The sequence below is a fragment of the Phocoena phocoena genome, chromosome 5 (genome assembly GCF_963924675.1).
Source record: "Phocoena phocoena chromosome 5, mPhoPho1.1, whole genome shotgun sequence".
Classification (NCBI taxonomy): Eukaryota; Metazoa; Chordata; class Mammalia; order Artiodactyla; family Phocoenidae; genus Phocoena; species Phocoena phocoena.
The window spans coordinates 42,825,528-42,845,308 of record NC_089223.1 but is presented as its reverse complement, the minus strand read 5'-3'; the positions used below and the strand labels follow the sequence as shown (position 1 = coordinate 42,845,308).

At 38.8% G+C, this 19,781-nt stretch overlaps 1 protein-coding gene across 3 annotated transcripts in view; it reads left to right on the top strand.

Annotated features, from left to right (window-relative positions):
* The first annotated feature begins 16,244 nt into the window (after positions 1 to 16,244).
* CFAP299 (cilia and flagella associated protein 299) overlaps positions 16,245 to 19,781 on the top strand; it is a 630,144-nt gene continuing 626,607 nt past the window's right edge. For 2 of the 3 annotated variants that reach the window (XM_065878061.1, XM_065878060.1), the window contains exon 1: positions 16,284 to 16,394. In XM_065878061.1, coding sequence (XP_065734133.1) covers positions 16,284 to 16,394 — 111 coding nt within the window. Of the gene's footprint in view, positions 16,395 to 19,781 lie in introns of all 3 variants that reach the window. The other variant, XM_065878062.1, reaches the window with a different exon arrangement.

The window sequence follows — 19,781 nt, the reverse complement described above, 5'->3', positions numbered from 1 at the left end:
ATGGGGAGGGGGAAGGGTAAGCTATGACAAAGTGAGAGAGTGGCATGGACATATATACACTACCAAACGTAAAATAGATACCTAGTGGGAAGCAGCCGCATAGCACAGGGAGATCAGCTAGGTGCTTTGTGACCACCTAGAGGGGTGGGATAGGGAGGGTGGGAGGGAGGGAGACACAAGAGGGAAGAGATATGGGAACATATGTATATGTATAACTGATTCACTTTGTTATAAAGCAGAAACTAACACACCATTGTAAAGTAATTATACTTGAATAAAGATGTTAAAAAAAAAAGACAACTGTCAGAATGAGAGAAATTACTTGCAAATCATATATCTGATAAGGGGATTGTATCTAGAATATAGAAAGGATTCCTATGATTCAATACTGAAAGGACAAGTAACCCAGTTAAAAAATGGGCAAAGGGTATGAACAGACATTTCTCTCAAGAAGATATACAAATGGTCAATAGGTTCATGAAAAGATGTTCAATATCATTTTTAATCAGAGAAGTGCAAATCAAAGCCACAATGAGATACCATATTTCCATCCACTAGGGTGGCTATAATCAAAAAGTCAGATGACAAGGGTTGATGAGAATGTGAAGAAATTGGAATCCTTATACACTGCTGGTGGGAATGTAAAACGGTACAGCCACTTTGCAAAGCAGTGTGGCAGTTCCTCAAAAAGTCACACATGGAGTTACTACATGGTCCAAGAATTCAAATTCCAGGTATATATTCAAAAGATATGAAAACATATACATACAAAGACATGTACATTAATTTTCATAGCAGCATTATTCATAATAGCCAAAAGGTAGAAACAACCCAAATGTCCATTAACTAATGAATGGATAAACAAAATGTGGTATATCCATGAAATGGAATATTATTTGGCTAAAAATAGGTATGAAGTGTGTATACATGCTATAACATAGATGAACCAGATGCTAAGAGAAAGAAGTCAAACACAGAATACCATGTATTTTGAGATTCCATTTACATAAATTATTCAGGATAGGCAAATCTACAGAGACAGAAAGTAAACTAGTGGTTGCCTAGGACTGGGGGTGGGAGTCTGGCTGGCTGGGAATAACTAAAGGGTACAGGGTTTCTTTGGGGAGTGATAGAATGTTGTAAAACTAATTGTGTTAATGGTTGCACAACTCTTGAATAGACTAAAAACCATTGAGTTATACACTCTAAATTTGTGAATTATATGGTATGTGAATTATATTTAAATACAGCTGTGGCCAAGGAAAGCATTATTTCTGAGGCAACAATCACACACTTTTAAGTATCCAGCCCTTTCAACATGGGTTTTCCAGTTATACCTGTGCAAAATAAGGAAACATTTCTGAAGAGAACTTTATTTGTTCCGGATGAAGAAACATCCAATATACTTCGAAAATACAGATTCATTTAAGCTTTGGTATGTCACAATGCTTACTAGCATTGTGAAGTTATAGTTGAAAAGGTCAAGGGATGTGAAATAGGAGAACAAATTCTTTAGACTTTTTTCTTTTTTAACAGGTGCACCATATCCAGAGAAACAGTTGGTGTAACCCCTATATCCATCTTTTTTGTTGATATCTCAGTAGAAAAGACTATTTTCAGAAAGTATTGTCTTGCCAACGAGTTATACGTTTACAACCTGTCATTCTTGCCCAGCTACAAAAATAATCTTAGGGCATCGCACCAGAATCCTGAAGAGCTGGCGCAAGAGCCAATTCTGTTTGCTTCTTGTCTCTCTTTTGCCTCTGAGCCTTTCTACTTAATAAATCTGAAAAATGTATTAGTCACAGTGGTTTTGGATTCTGCTTTCCTAAAGCTCTCTTCTAACTGAGTTGTTGTGTTTCTGAATTAAAATTTCCCCACTCTTTGCCATCTTTCACCCTGTGCTTTTCCTTTCCTAAAATGTCAAAGTATCAAGCAGATGGAATTACATTTGGAACATGGGTTTAGTAGGGAATGACTCCATGCTTTCAGCAGATCTGTAATTGTAGTATTTTTACTTATTTATTTTTTAGCCTCGCTGTGGCATGTGGGGATTTTAGTTCCCTGACCAGGGATTGAACCCATGCCCCCTGCAGTGGAAGCATGGAGTCTTAACCACTGGACCGCCAGGAAAGTCCCCTGTAGTAGTAGTATTTTAAAAAACAATAGACTATTAATAAAGGACTCACTGAATCCGGTTCTCTGTCTCAAGTAACTACTGTGTTAAAATATTCAATACTGTAAAATAAAATCAGCACTGGCCCTTTGCTAAGGTACCTAGGAAGTTATCGTAGGCCAGATTTTTGTCTAGTAATTCTTCAGAAGAAAGAGTTTTAGGTACATTTGGATATACTTCAAAACTTTTTTTTTTTTTTTTTGGTGCATCTGGGCTAAAGAAGTTAAAACACTTCTTCAAACCTCATTTGAGCAGAAGGTTAGAATAGCTTCCTTTTTGCCAGGGTCTTGTGCCCATGGAGCATCAGGCAAAGACATTTTGTTCTGCCCTTTAAAAGGATAGGCATTATGTTTCGTTTAACTAGAAGTGTACAAAGATGCATTTCTGTGATTGGGAGTACATTCTTTGCCTTACTGGATTTCAGACCTACATGACTACAATTATGTCTTACTGCATTGCTGACTATGGCTAGGGAAAATGTGAGGATGAATAGTGCCAGAACAACTGACCAGGAACTAGGAGTCCTTCTGGCTTCTAACACTGGCTCTGTCACTAACTCTGCCTTTGGGTAATATTTCCATCATCCAACAAATATTTATAAGCACATAGTGTGAATGTGCAAAGTACGGTCTAGATGTCTAAACTCATAGGATTTCAGTGTCCTCATCTGTAAAATGAAACATGATTTTTAAGCTGTAAAGTAGATTATTCTCCTATGACCCAGAGAGCAGAGGTTAACACATTTGACCTTTGTTCTAGAGAAATCTGAAATTTTACCCATATTTGTACACCATGATTCCTCACTCATAGGGAAGCACCCTCTATTCTAAGTGATGTTAATAAAGTCTTGTACATGCCTTAAACTAAATTTTGAAAGTCACTTTAAATAAAAATTGTGTGTGTGCATACAACCTGACAGGAAAGTCAGCAGTGGAAATGTGACATTGGGCAACTTACGGTATGGTGTCACAATTTTAAATGACTTGAGATTCCCTCCAGTCTGAACAGGGAGGAATGACAAGATATTTTGTTAGTCTTAAAAAACTGCTGGATTCTAGTCCACTTGCTCCTTTATTTTTCTCCCCCTTTTCAAGAAAAAAAAAAATGACCAAATGCAATGAGGACCAGTGTAGCTGTAGCCCAGTAGGGGCTAGCAAGTGTTCTTAGTCGCAGTCACATTATGGGATACGGGCCACTTTATAAACTGCCCTTTGGTCCTTCAGCCCTGCTCACAATCAATCTGCTTCCTCATGATGGGGGATGGGGAGGAGGACACTGAAGCCTGGGCTCTGTATTTGTTTTTTATTCTTTTATTTTTTATTTGCGGTACACGGGCCTCTTACTATTGTGGCCTCTCCCGCTGCGGAACACAGGCTCCAGACGCGCAGGCTCAGCGACCATGGCTCACGGGTCCAGCCGCTCCGCGGCATGTGGGATCTTCCCGGACCGGGGCACGAACCCGCGTCCCCTGCATCGGCAGGCGGACTCTCAACCACTGCGCCACCAGGGAAGACCTGGGCTCTGTATTTTTAAGTGTACCCTCCTTTTCCTGCCATGCCCCTCCCAATTTGAAGAGTTAAGTGGTGAAAAGAACAACTCCACTCAGATCTGGATCCTTTCCTTTTAGACTGGGCTTTTGGTACTGGGATTCCAGAATTCTCTGTTAACAGGGTCTCCACACTGCAGGTGTACGGACCCTGCCTGAAGGGTGGTCAGGCTAGGCATGGACCCAGAATAAACCTTTGCATGTGCATCAGGGATGAGAGGAGAGGGGAGAATTGGGCTCCAGGCCATGTAAATATTGGGGCTGGGCCTGAGAGTAGATATTAACTACTCTTTCTAAGACATCCTCCTATGTGTACGTTTCCATGGTCACTCCCTCTTTTCTGCAAGGAGCACACATTTTCAGAACAATTTAACTCTAAACCCTGGGCAGAATGGTAAACTTGGTTAAGATCTCCCATTGAGGGAGGAGAGATTGGTGCAAAAATCAGTATAACTGTAACATTTTGGTAGGGGAGAGAGAAAATAGCAAGTAGAAGGAGAAAAAAGGATTTGGGAGGGTACTGGAAATACTTCTTGTCCTTGGGGGAATTAATATGGGTATTCACTTTGATATAAATCATTCTGGGTATTTTTCTCTTGGTGTGTTACAATTTTCAATAAAGAAATATTTTTTAAAGCTTTAGATTAAAAAGATCCTTCGGTTTCCTCTGCCCCTCCTTTATGCATCTCTCAGTCATGTTGGTGATTCCTTCCCAACACCCCATCACCCTGTATTCCCACACGTTTATCACTGGCTGCTCTTAAATCTCTACCAAACAGGTTACCTCACCTGGACCAAGCTCACTCCTTTGATTCCTCATCCCTCCCTACCCCAAATCAACATGGCCAGGTCTCCATTTGTTCCAGGAAGTACTGTGCTGTTGTAAGCAGCTTAATTTAATGTATCTTTAATGATCCATTTAATAATTAACGTGTTCTTTTTTTTTTTTGTGGTACGCAGGCCTCTCACTGTTGTGGCCTCTCCCGTTGCGGAGCACAGGCTCCGGACGTGCAGGCTCAGCGGCCATAGCTCAAGGGCCCAGCCGCTCCGTGGCATGTGGGATCTTCCCGGACCGGGCACGAACCCACGTCCCCTGCATCGGCAGGCGGACTTTCAACCACTGCGCCACCAGGGAAGCCCTCAGAAGGCATTTATAAGGAAAATAACCTCCACAGGGAAAGGAAAACTCAGAACTTCTTGTGTTTTAGGAAGTAGAATCATCTGGTGAGGAATGTTCCCTGAGTTACCTGTGTTTGCTTGGATTTTTCTCATTCTGGTTACAGTTTCCATTACTTCTGTTAGCATCACCCCTGGGCCACTCTCTTCTTATGTGCATACAATCTCTTGTCTTTAGGCAAACTTATTTTTAACACTTTTTTTTTTCCTTTCTAAATACTAAAGTAGAATAAAAGGATTACAAGAAACGTAAAAATCTTGCTTACCAAGCACCATCCGTTCTGCTAAAGCACAATTGTTGAAATCTTAGGAAACCTTGAGTTCTCAATAATCATGTAGGGAAACAATTATTTCAAAGAGGAAAAGGTAGGAGGGGTGCAAGAAGGATTCAGAGTCAAAACAACAAAGTTATTTTAAGGAGCAACACTAATGATCCTCAGCTGGAATTTCACATAGGCCTTTCGCGGAGTTTTTGGCTGACAGGCCCGATGCCCTTCAAACCACCCCGTATTACAGCTTTCACCTGTAGGTAAAGCTGTTCCTGAAGGGCACCATTGGCAGACACAGAAGTAACCATTGGATCATGCTTTCAGATTGGGGAGACTCAGGTAGGAGCGCCACCCACTGGAAGTTGGAATAAATGCATTACTCAGGGAAAGAGGAAGCAACGTGGAAGAAAAATCCATCTCCAGGCCAGAAGCAATGGCCAAGGTCATAACTGGGGAAGTAGGGTAAAATATGGGGTGGAAAGGCAAAGTCAGATTGTAAATGGAAGAGTAACAAACTCAATCAGTAATAGAGAGGTCAGAAACTAGTTGGAACACAGTGTATAAATTAGGGCAATTGGTTCTGGACCAAAAACCTTGAATAGTGATTAGAAGCCAGCTGTCATCTAATGTCTTGAGTGCAGAGTTTATGGATTGAAGAGCTCATGACTTCAAAAAAAAATGAAGAAAACATGGTCTCTGTTTTATGTAGCTCATTTCTCTTAATTAACTTCACCTTTAACTATGACTTGACGCTGTAATTATCACTGTCTCTCAATAAAGTAAGATATAAAGGATTCATAGGATTTGACTATGGTTCCCAGCTAAATAAACATAATTGGGCCATGATTTTTTCGAACCTAAACCAACACGATATGTTAAATGCTGACTTCTCAGGAAAACTGTCTTAAATAGTTTTTTCTTGACCCAACAAAAGGTTTAATTACTTTTTTTCTGTTAGTATCCAAAGACCTACATAAAAATTACATTAGCCTAAGAAAGCTATTGATTAAGATTGATTAGCATGTGGAGGAACAAATTCGTTATGTAATCATGTATATTGGTCAATAAATTATATAGGCCTATAATAGAAAGTGTGTAAGTATTTCATAAAAATAATATCATTCTTTACTCTTGAATAGTTATGCAGGCCAAACTTTCAGAAATCAGTAGAAGCATTAATTCTATTTTAAAATTACTTAGCATATTTTTAGTTTGTTTTAACTTAAAAATTAGATTTCCTCCTTTGTATTAATAATTATTTGGAAACATTGAGTGACTTAGTTTAATCAGAATGATTGGCAAAAGACATCTTTTTTTCTTTTTTAAAATTAATTTTTATTGGAGTATAGTTGCTTTACAATGTTGTGTTAGTTTCTACTGTACAGCAAAATGAATCAGCTATACGTATACATATATCCCCCCCTTTTTGGATTTCCTTCCCATTTAGGTCACCACAGTGCATTAAATAGAGTTCCCTGTGCTATACAGTATGCTCTCATTTGTTGTCTGTTTTATACATAGCATCAATAGTGTATATGTGTCAATCCCAATCTCCCAGTTCCTCCTGCCCACTTCCCCCCTTGGTATCCATACCTTTGTTCTCTACGTCTGTGTCTCTATTTCTGCTTTGCAAATAAGATCATTGATACCATTTTTCTAGATTCCACATATATGCATTAATATATGATATTTTGTTTTTCTCTTTCTTACTTCACTCTGTATGACACTCTCTATGTCTATCCATGTCTCTACAAGTAACCCAACTTCGGTAGTTTTTATGGCTGAGTAATATTCCATTGTATATATGTGCCACATCTTCTTTATCCATTCCTCTGTTGACGGACATTTAGGTTGCTTCCATGTCCTGGCTATTGAAAATTGTGTGGCAATGAACATTGGGGTACATGTGTCTTTTTGAATTATGGTTTTCTCTGGGTACATGCCCAGTAGTGGGATTGCTGGGTCATATGGTGGTTCTATTTTTAGCTTTCTAAGGAACCTCCATACTGTTCTCCATAGTGGCTGTATAGATTTACATTCTCACCAACAGTGCATGAGGGTTCCCTTTTCTCCACACCCTCTCCAGCATTTATTGTTTCTAGGTTTTTTGAAGATGGCCATTCTGACTGGCGTGAGGTGATACCTCATTGTAGTTTTGATTTGCATTTCTCTAATGATTAGTGATGTTGAGCATCTTTTCCTGTGTTTGCTGGCAATCTGTATGTCTTCTTTGGAGAAATGTCTGTTTAGGTCTTTTGACCATTTTTGGATTGGGTTGTTTGCTTTTTTGCTATTGAGCTGCATGAGCTGCTTGTATATTTTGGAGATTAATCCTTTGTCAGTTGCTTTGTTTGCAAATACTTTCTCCCATTCTGAGGGTTGTCTTTTCATCTTTTTTTATGGTTTCCTTTGTTGTGCAAAAGTTTTTAAGTTTCATTAGGTCCCATTTGTTTGTTTTTGTTTTTACTTTCATTACTCTAGGAGGTGGGTCAAAAAAGATCTTGCTGTGGTTTATGTCATAGAGTGTTCTTCCTATGTTTTCCTCTAAGAGTTTTATAGTGTCTGGCCTTACATTTAGGTCTTTAATCCATTTTGAATCTATTTTTGTGTATGGTGTTAGGGAGGGTTCTAATTTTATTCTTTTACATGTAGCTGTCCAGTTTTCCCAGCACAACTTATTCAAGAGGCTGTCTTTTCTTCATTTTGTATTTTTTTAGCCTCCTTTGTCAGAGATTAGGTGACCATAGGTGCGTGGGTTTATCTCTGGGCTTTCTATCCTGTTCCACTGGTCTATATTTCTGTTTTTCTGCCAGTACCATACTATCTTGATTACTATAGCTTTGTAGAGTCACATGTTCTTGACAGCTGCCATTGCAGTAATACTTTAAGGCAAATAACTAGACTTTTAATTAAAGTAAGGGACAATATTCTCAAACTACATTTTTTAAAAATTCAGGAATTTATACTACATGTACACTCTTTCTGGAATATGTAATCTACTGGGAAACATTATGAAAGAACACAAAGTAAAAACAGTGTTCTGCTCCCTGGAGTGGTTACCATGAAAGGCTCTCAGAGTACTTTGCAATCAATTTTTATTATCAGCCCCTTTACAAAATCCCTCAAAATCCAGTAACTGACTCATAAACTAAATAGTAAATGGAAAGGGAAAAAATTAGAAGCATAGTACATTACACATGGTATCGTAAACAGATGTCTAAGTTATCATTATTAATGCATTTGGTTATTGATAGGTATGCATATAGAGCCACACTTTATGTGATAAAACTTTTATCACAGACTCACTAACAGCCATTTCAGTTGTGTTGTGGCCATCACCTCATCTGTCTCAATGTTCTATAATGCAAATCAGAGATACTAACACTAACGTGTCCTGGAAGAAAACAAGTTTTAAAGAAATTTGAAATTCTGAGAATGGCAACAATTTTGAAAAAGAAAATGTGGGCATTATATATGACAGTAGATATTCTGAATGGACATGGAAAAGGAGAAGTCTGAGGAGAAAGGTAAAAGGACTGAGAAATAAAAGTGTTAATGAGGTCCAGATAGAAAAGGTGGCAGCTGGGGATCTTTTAACATGGTCACACAATAACACATTCGTGTTATGTTCATTAAAATAACTTCACATTTAATGTGCGTATTGCTGAAACACCGTAGTTGCTAGAAATATTCACTCTTGGTTATTGAAATTAATATTTTTGTGTGCCTTTAGCTAAAGTTAACCACATCATTTTGGCAAGTGGTAACAGTGTCTATATAAGCTTTTCATTTTTTTCATAAATACATTCTAAGATATTAATATATTTTGTGTTCAGATTATTTGGCTAGGGTTAGCTTTATCTGTCTGAATTTTCCTAAAAATAATATTCATCTGATCTGTTTTCACATTCAAAAATTAAATTGCTGTGTAGATGTCAGTATTGGGTGGGTAGTAGTGGTGGAGGGAGGGAGAAGGAAAGAGACAATTTTGAATAAGAGAGAAGATTGTAAATTCACATTTTTTGGACACACTAAGACAATATGACAGTCTTGCCAAGCGTGCTGAGATTTTTGGTCATAAAATAATTTAATACAATATATGTTTTTCTTAAGGCAAAACCCATTATAGGGGAGAAATTCTATTTCCCCCTCTTTTCAGAGACTTTCTTTAGGTTAAATCCAAACACTTAATAAACATGTTATGTTAGAGTATCACAGAATTTTGAAGCTAGATGTGATCTCACAGATCATCTAGTTCTCTTAGGGAAGACAAAATTATTTTGACTTCTTAAAATACAACATTCTTGCATTCTTTCTATTAAGTATGTCCTTCACACATAGAACCAATTTTTCTCACCTATATCCCACTCTGTACACTGTAAATATTTTTATCATAACTCCTATAAATTTATCGTTTCCTCATTTATTTAAAAATGTGTTTCCCAATTCTGCTTAGTTCATCTCCTTCTTTTCCTTTACTCAACCAACTACCAGTTCAGGCTATCTCTCATGCCTAAATTATAACATCCTTGAAGCTATAAAGGACCAGGTTTTATTTTTTGTTGTACTTTCAGGGCCTAGCACAGTGCCTGATCTGGTTATGTTAAATTATTGCTGAGTGATTAAGTTTATTGCTTTGATAAGTAAGCATCAGTGGGAAAGATGGGACAAAACATCTTTTATTATAATTACTGTGATTAATTTATTTGTAGTCAGAGAATGTTTGATATCCTGGAGAATTAGAGCCAAGTTCAATGAGTGAATTTCCTCTTAATGGAATTGGCGTCCCTTCCTTTAATGCTTCTTCTAGAGTGATTAAAGAAGTCTAGTGATCTTTCTCCCTGTTTTGTATTGGCTAAGTTGTGACTGGAGTTGTATTATTACCATGGCTGCAAAAACACTTTAGTACCTGATGAGCCCTGACACTACTCAGAGGCTAGAAACAAGATGTTGGTTTAAAATAGATTAAGCTTCTCCTCTGATGAATTCTATAGAGGTCAGTGCATATTTTAGAGGTGCTAAATATACTCCTCAGGAAAGCAGGTTGTTACCACCTTGTCTCTGGAGTTTTAAAAGTGTCACTTTCTTTTTCCTCCAGAAATTTCATCAGAATTTTTTTTTTACCTTCACATCAGTGCCTCATGATTTGAGTTTATTAAGTAGTTGCAAGCTTTCATTAAAAACCAACCACATCACTGTATTTCTTATTTTGAGCAGGCAAAAGTTTGAGCTGAAATGAAAATTTTCTGAATATTATTTGAGGGTAAAAGTATGTGTTGAACTTGAAATCAGTTGTTCCTCTATACAGTTTCTTCTGCAAAGGTTTCTAGAATCCATCTCTCCTAGGTGTAATGTGTGAGACGGAGGATAGAGATTGTCAGATGAAAGAATGTGGATGGCCTTGGCAGCCATGTTAAAAAAAAAAAAAAAAAAAGAAAGAAAATTTACTCTTGAGGACAATGGGAAACCCGTGGAGGTTTTCAGAGAGTGTGCTGAAATCAGATCAGTGTTTTTAAATAAACACTTTGACTCCGTTGTGAAGAGTGGAATGGAAAGGGTGCCTATGGGATCTAAGGAAACCAGAAAAGGGGCTATCTTTGGAGTCTAGATGTCAGTCTCTGGCTTAGGCAAGAAAGCAAAGGCAATGAGATTGGACAGAAATTGAAGCCTTCAAGTGATGTATTTGGGAGACTGAAATAACAGGTCATATATTTCAAGGGTAGAGGAGAGGCAAGGATCACAACTGTCTTCCAGGTTTCTTCCATGAACCACAGAGAGGAGAAAGAAAGATGTATACTGAAGGAGGGAACACATGGGGAGCAGCAAGTTTAGGAAGCATGGGAAGAGAAAATAATTCAATCTTATACACGTTATCATCTGGTGATGTATTGTAGGCAGTTGGTTATTTGGGCTGGAGCTCAGGAGAGTGACCGGGCTAGTTGTATAAACCTCGGAACTGTACGCATGTAGGATATAAGTTATGGATGTGGATTTAGTCTCAAAGTCAGAGAGTGTAGAAGCAGAAACAGGCCTATGAGAGAACCCTGAGACTCTCCAGTTTTTAAAAGCTAGTTAAGGGGAAGAGGAGCCAACAAAGGAGACAGAAAAAAACCCAGCTAATGGAAAACCAACCAACCAGTCAACCAACCAACTAGCCTTAGGGCAAAGTAATGTGATGGAATCTATGGAGAGTTTTGAAGAGAAGGGAGTGGTCACAGACACAAATGCCCCTGAGAGTCAAGTACTATGAGGACAGAAAAAATGCGTAGGAGATCATATTGGTGAAGATAGTTTCATGGAACAGTGTGTAACACTAGATTGGAATGTGCTGGGCCGAAAGTGGAAGGTAAGAAAATGGGGATAGGGATTGTTGCTAACTCTTTCAAGAAGCCTTGCTGTGAAAGATGAGAGAGCCTATAGCTGAAGCAGGCTGTGGGGTTGATGGGGGGTTGTTTTGGGGTTCATTTGCTTGTTTTAAAAATGGGAAAGGAAGTACGAGAGAGAGAGAGAGAGAGAGAGAGAGAGAGAGAGAGAGAGAGGAAGGGAAAGAGAGAGGAAGAGAGATAGTGATACAGTAGTGAGAAGGGATAATGAAAGTAAGAAATCCCGAGAAGGCAGAAGGAGAGAACCAGTGTAGAATGAAGGTCTAAGAGCACATGAATATCTTCCTTTGAAACAAAAGGGAAGAAGTAAAGGATTGATATGTGAGTTAGCTTGTATATTTGACTACAGGATATCTAATCTGAAGACCTTTACTTCCCTTGTGATGTAGGAGTTAAGATTGTCTGCTTTGAGACCGGAGGATATAGGAGTAAAGAGAGAAGAGAGAGTAGGGAAAGTCATTGTAGGAAATAAGAGAGAACTGAAGGGAAAAAACATAGTAAAGATTGGGGGCAGTGCTGAGCAGCCATTTGAAACTGGCAGCTCTGCATTCATCGTGGTGACCGTTTATTCACGGGTGATGTCTTTTGAGAGTGTTTGGCCACTCAAGGGAAGTGATGTTTCAGGGTAGAGCCTGATTTCCATGTAGGCAAGGAGGGTGAGGGAATTTTCAGTGAAATTGTTAGGAAAATCTTATAGAGTCACTGAGAGCCCAAGTTTTTTTCTGTTCCAAGGAGATGGTTGAGGCTACCATATCCATCATCTATCCCACAGCACCGTAACTTTCAAAACTTTATTAGCTTCTGACACCTGTCATCTCCACTCCTGGGAGCAGTTTCCTCTTATACTTGTCTTTCTCTCTTCTGGATCCTTCCTTTTACACTGTCAGATATAGGCAAGGAGAAAACTCTGGAGTTATGACACACGAACCCATCGTGTCTCCATGACCGAGAAGCTGTGGAACCAGAACTCCAGCACCTTTAATAAATAAGACGGTGTGGAAGTCCAGTGATCTCATCACAACAAATATCTTAAATTCAGTATCTTCATTATTATAAAGCACAAAAGAGCTCTCTTCAGCTGATGATTAAGCAATAGTCCTCATCTGTAATCCACAGAAACTTTACAAGCAATTGGGTAACATCAGACACAAATCTCTTATCTTTTTAGTGTGAGCATATGTTTTTCTTTCTTACAATATGGTAATGTATTAAGTCCATTTTAATAGGGCTTCAAGTTCGTAGAGTGTTTACCATCTTATTAACATAATAAGCAGGGCATTCCCCTTCTTAGCACGTCAAAATATCAAAAGTATGTTTTCTATTCACTTTCCCAGATTTCATGGTATATTGCTAGATATTTGGACATAGAAAAGCATAGACTTTAATTTGAAATTCTTTCATATACTTTCACCAGGTAAGTATAATACCAAAGCCTTTTTATTTCAAAGAGATAATGATGCTTAGGTTTTCCTTACAGTCCTATGATTTTTATTTTGATATTGTGTCAGTTTTTTAAACTCAGTAAACTAAGCTAAATATGGTATATATTTTGTTACTCTTACATAGCACGTGTTTCTTTTCTCTTATCTTTTGGAGTTTTGTTGTGAATATACATAATCCTTGCTGGTCCTCTTGCAAGAAAATGGAATATCTGGGATTGGGTGCTAAATTCAGATTTCAATCTTTAAAAATCCTCAACTTTATGTAAGAATTCATGTTATCTAAAATAAAGTATTTCCCAATCATAACAAAGAATTTGCAATAGGAAATAGAGACCTGCTGAAGCTTGTTAATTTCTTTCACGCAATTTTTTTAAAAACATGTTTATTAGAGTATAATTGCTTTACAATGGTGTGTCAGTTTCTGCTTTATAACAAAGTGAATCAGTTATATATATACATATGTCTCCATATCTCTTCCCTCTTGCATCTCCCTCCCTCCCACCCTCCCTATCCTACCCCTCTAGGTGGTCACAAAGCACCGATTTGATCTCTCTGTGCTATGTCATGCAATTTCTTTCATGCGATTTCTCAGGCACAGGTTTGAAACTGCTTTTGAACTTAAATTGAAAGTTAAGCAAAATACAAGTGAATTAGGCCTACTATCATGCAAGCCTTTCTGTGGGAACCAAGCCTATGTTTACACATTTTCATTTTTTCTTTCAGTATTCATAGAAAAACTAATTTGTTGAAAATCATCCTCAGTGTTTTGATTTGGAACACATTACTAGATTCATTGACTGAAAATACTTTCATGATTGTTTAAATTTAGATGTTTCAGAGATTACTTCATCAAAGAGCTGTTGATTTAATGAGGTTTCCATTGAAAATGCATAGTCACAATGGATAATAGATAATAGAATGATATACAGGCAAACAATAACCTCACATTTTACTAACACATAGGTCCTTGTAATCAAACTGCCATAGTTTAATGAACCCAAAGATTCCCTAGATGCTTTACAGTTTCTCGAAAGCGATGAGATTGTGATGGAGGAGGACTTCAAAGCTAATATAATAAATATAAGCACTCTGGAGGCTTTAAGATTAAGACACGTTTTGTTCAGTAGTACGTGATCATCACTCACAGTCATTTTCATTTTACCCTCTCTTCTTCCACGATTACTATCTCTGCAAGCGATTCATCCAAGCACTCAAAACCTTCCTACCAGTTTTCCTCCTTAGTCAGCTTCCTTTCCTCTGCTCTCCTTACTGGATCCCTCACAGCTGTCGGATCAATGTGCAGCTCTTCCCTACATAATCTTCCTTGCCTCCATGTCTCGGAATATGCCATCACCTTTTGCTCCTTTATTTGCACTGACCTGTATTCCCTCTCACAATTGGACTTATTTTTCTAATAAACACACAAAAAAACAACTTTTATAGTTAATTCCATGTGGCCCTTCAAACCTCTATTCACCTCTGCTTTCTCTTTCTGGGAAATCAGGAGTAATTTGTTGTGTGGCTATTTTTATCTTTAGGACTTTGGCCAATCCACTAAAATTCATTCTGTCTCTATATTATGGATAACGCTAGTGCTACTTTCCTGGTGGATTTGAGGTCATGATTAAACAAGATAATGAATGTAAAGTATGTATTTAGAACAGGGCTGGCACATGGTAAAGTTTTAATAAATATTATCATACTGAAACAAATATATATTTTCCGTACATAGTAAGTGGCTAGAACTTTTCTAAGCCTTTCCTTATGCTCAGTTCATCCAGAATAATGCCTCTTTCAGGAGGCATTTATAGAACTCTCTGGATAATTGAGAATACTGAGACCTGTGTCCCTTATCAATTAGAATGTCTTAAGTCACATGGATTTCTTCTCATCCTTGGGCTGTTTGAATTTTCAAGTCTTTTTAGACATGAAAATCTTTTTAGATTAGATGATATCAAAGTGTTGGTGGTTGTTAATTTTAGCATAAATACTAGTTAAAGATGTAATTCATTGTTGACACTTAGGACAGTGCCTGGTATGCAGGCTGCACTCAATAAATGGTATTATTATTATTAATGTTGTTGTTATTATGTGTCCAGGGTTTCTCTCTCCTTTCTTTCTGTTCTCCTAAATTAAATGATTACATTGCATTTAAAAATAATGTCCAAAGTGCCTTTTAAAACATTTCAGAATATATTAATTAAAAGACAAGTCAGTAATATCCTAGAGATTATTGTTTACATCACTTAAACTTTGTACATTCATGACATCCTAATTTTGAGATGACTTTTTAAACTAAGAAAGCTAACTCAAGGTGAAGTATCTTACCAGATGTTTTCATTAAAAAATGTTTTTGCACTTCTGTGAAAATCTTCAAAATCAATTCAATAAGTACTTAGAGAGCAACTACCTCAGGCTCAAGTGTTGTATTATGTGTTAATTCCTAAGGAGCATTTGTAGAACATTAAAATCCAAAAATGGATTCTGAAAAGTTTTGCCAGCTGCCAGGTTGGATTACTTTAAATCCATGTTTTAAAAATGCAAAACTGTTCTAAAGGAAAAGTCTTTAGTAAAAACCTTTACTGTCTAAGTTTCCACAGATATTGTACCCTTTGAAAAAGACAGCTTCAACAAGCCAAGGTCTTTCATTGTGTGCTTACTGAAACTTAAAAAGTAAAAAGAAAAAAAAATTAAAAACAAGCACTTGGGGCCAAAAAAGGTCTTCAAAGACATTTCGTTGAGTTTCTTTCCTTTAGGAAATTCATAATTTCTTCCTTGTATCCAAAATTTTTGAAATAACACAATCACTAATGTATTTTGTTATCGGATTTGTTCACAAGACCATTTCCAGAAACTTGTTTTGAGATACTCTCCCTGCAAAAGTGGATCTTCAGTTACTTGAGAACTAACCCTGAAATTTTTGTCCTTCACAGCACTGTTTTAGAACAAGATTAGGAGCGTTGATCTATAGTATTTTGTCTACATATTCTTTTAAATTTTGGATTGCAATTTGCATCTCTCCCGTGGCTGCATGTTTCGCCGAAGTCCGGTCAGTTGACGGTGTCAGACCTTAACTTGGAGTGGGTAATTTGAGACGGCGTTCCTAGGAGTTAGAAGGAAGCCTGAAAAGCTAGCAAGACACGGGGGTGGGATTAACGTCCACAGCTCCGCACCGGTTCCCAACTGATTGGAAGGGACGAAGTGGGTGGAACCTTCTGACCCTGCCCGCCCCCCCCCCCCCCCCCACCCCCCGCCTCCGTTGCTGCAGACGCTCCGACCAAGGCAACCGCGATGGATCAGGAAGAGGGGTCGACCACCTTGGACAATATAGTCACTCAGTTCAACACCTATGAAGATTTCCTGGACTCGCAGATTACTACACTGGACTTGTACTACCTGGAGGTAAGGGCGGCAGCCCCTCAGGGTGGCCACAGCTTCGCGTTCCTCGGTGCCTCCCGAAACCCCGCGTCGTGGGGTGTTCGCCCCCTGGTGGTGGACCGCGGGAACGGCCGACTCCGCAGTTTCCCGACTGCTGTACGGCGGGGCCTGGGTCCGTACAGAATTCGGGGCCCTGGCATCCGTGACCCGGCCCAGAACCGCGCACGCGCGCACGCGCGCGCACGTACACTCGCTGCGGGGCCTGGAGTGTCTGTACGGCGGCCTCCGTCGCCCCGCTCCTGGCCCGTGCCCTTTCCAAAGTCCTGCTCCTTTGAGGACCGGGGCTGGATTCCGAGGCCCACTGAGACCCTTCCGGGGGCTGCAATTCAGGTCTGACACTGTTTCTCTCTCCTTTGCCAGTTTATACTAAAGAACAGAAGACAGTATCCTTCCAGGTGTACCTAGTATATAGTAGGCATTTGGTTCCATGAACTTCCACCCCAAGCTAGTTGACTCAGAAAGCCCTTTAATTATGGGTACACGTTACAGCTCCCTGGCATTGCAGGCATGAGCTGATTCATTTTTATCGAGTTGATTGTTCACAACTATAGTTGATAGTTAAAAAAAAAAAAATCCTGCAACACAGCAAAATCGGACGTAATTGGGATTGGCTACTGTCTTCCTCTCAGCAGCCATTCTCCAACCTGACTCTTAAAGGTGTGGGGATGGGCAGGAAGCTGATAGGGGGCGGGGCGGGGGGGGTGCTGCGCGGAGGGATGGAGTTCTTGTGCTCTTTGGGGAGAACCAAGTTGAGCGGGGGGGAAATAATAGACTACGAGTCCTGGGAAGCAGGAGGTGGACGGTGGTCCCTAGAGCCCTGGCGTATTCCCAGACTAGGCCGACTAAATGGGCACTGACTTGGATTCTCCTGCCCTGGAGCCATGCCACAGAGCCGCCAATTGCCCCTCTCTATTTAGGCCAGAAAGAACAAGGGTCTCTGTTTGGGGTCACACCATACCTGAGTCTGAGAAGGATTTGTATCCTGCAGCCAATCCCCAAACTCCTTATGCGCAACAACGTGATTCAGCCGTTTAGGGGACTGAAATTTTTGGACTTCAGTGATCGTGTTCAAAGTGAGATTTTACTTCAGTGTAGATTCCAAGGTCTGAAAAGTGCTTATCCTCCAAAACACATTCATGTTCTAGATAGGAACATAATTTTAAGGAGCTAGAATCATCTAATTTTAGTCCTATCTCTGCTAAGAACAAGTTGTGTGACCTTGGACAGATAATTTGATCTTTCTGGAATTAACTGTTAAAAAAAGCCAGGTGGTATTTCCAACATATCTTCTGATTTCAAAAACAAGCTTTTGAATATTTTATACAGATAACATGTTTAAAATCATGAAGGTTCCGTTTTATGCCTTGCATGGAAGTCACTGCAATGAAGGGGAAATAGTAGTGGTGCCAAACAATGTTTGCATCTGAGGTTTTGAATATCTAAATAAACAAGAATGAAATATAGACAATAAATATCCCAATAGGCTATAATCATCTTTGTAGCACTTGTGGAAAATTGCCAAGCTTAAGCTTGATATCCTTAAGAAGGGTTTCAACTTTTTTAAAGGCAGAGTTTTTTTTTTTTCACATGAATTAGAAACTAAGAGCATTAACGTTGATTAGGAGTGAGAAATTAATACTTTGTTTCATCAATCAGAATTTTAAAGTTCTGCAAAATGGGAAATGGTGACCATGTTTAGGCGAAAGGTAAAGAAATTTGCTTTTAAATTTGGCATTGGTTAAGACAGTTGCTGTCAACCAGCCTCTTTAATTGGCCACCTTAGCGCTGGCATGATGGGCACAGGGAGGAAGATGGAGGCTACACATGGGCCCAGTAGGGTGGGCTTCCACTTGCCAAGGCTGATGTAGCTACCGGCTACCTCAGAATGTCCAACTTGGATGACAGGCATTCGACTGTCAGCAAGCAAGTCGAATGCCTCTGATATAGCACCATTTTTCAAGGGAACCAACTAGCCACTTGGTGGCAATTAAAAGCATTGGGCCCCTTCAATTTTGGAAGGGTCAGCAATTCAGTGTGATAGGAACAGCCACATTTGGTAGTAATGGGTTTGCTCTTCTGGCTGTGGTCATAACACTGCTCTGCTACCTAATGGAATATTTTTTTCTCTTGGCTTTATTGAGATCTCATTGACATATAGCACTGCCTAAGTTTAAGGTATAGAGCATAATGACTTAACTTACATATTTTGCAAAATGATTACCACAATAAGTTTAGTTAACATCTGTCATCTCATGTAGATGAAAGAGAAAAAAAGAAAAAATGGTGTTTTCCTTGTGATGAGAACTTTTAGGATTTACTACTCTCTTGGCAACGTTCAGCTCTACCACCCAGCAATGGTAGCCATAGTCATCAGGTTGTGCATTACATCTCCAGTCCTAATTTATACCTGGAAGTTTGTACCTTTTGACCACGGGCATCCAATCCCTTCATCTGGTAACCACATATCTGATCTCTTTGAGTTTGTTTTTTTGTGTGTTTGTTTGTTTGTTTTTAGATTCCACATATAAGTGAGATACAGTATTTGTCTTTCTTAGTCTGACTTATTTCACTTAGCATAATGTCCTCAAGGTCCATCCGTGTCATTGACGATGGCAGAATTTCCTTCTTTTTCATGGCTGAATAGTATTCAGTATGGCTGAATGGTACCCCACTTTTCTTTATCCATTGATCTGTTGATGGACTCTTATGTTGTTGTTTCCATGTCTTGGCAGTTGTAGATAATGCTATAATGAGCATGCAGGTGCAGATATCTCTTCAACATAGTGTTTCTGTTTCCTATGGATGTATTCCCAGGAGTGGAATTGCTGGCTTGTGTGGTAGTTCTCTTTGTAATTTTTTGAGGAACTTAATATTGTTTTCCATAGTGGCTGCAAGCATTTCCTTTTCTCCATATCCTCACTAGCATTTGTTATCACTTGTCTTTTTGATGATAGCCATTCTAACAGGCTGTGGTAGTATCTCATTGTGATTTTGATTTTCACCCTACTGATTAGTGATGTTGAGCACCTTGTCATGTACCTGTTGGCCATTTGAATATCTTCTTGGGACAATATGTCTATTCAGGTTCTTTGTCCATTTTTAAATTAGATTGTTTATTTTTCTGCTATTGAGTTATATGGGTTTTTATTTTTTTTATATTTTGGATTTTAACTCCTTATCAGATATATGATTTCCATTCCATAGGTGGCCTTTTCATTTTGTTGATCATTTTGCTGTGCAGAAACTTTTTAGTTTGATGTAGTCCCACTTATTTACTTTTGATTTTGTTGCTTATGCTTTTGGCGTCAAATCCAAAAAATCATTGCCTAGGCCCTTCAATGAGCTTTTTTC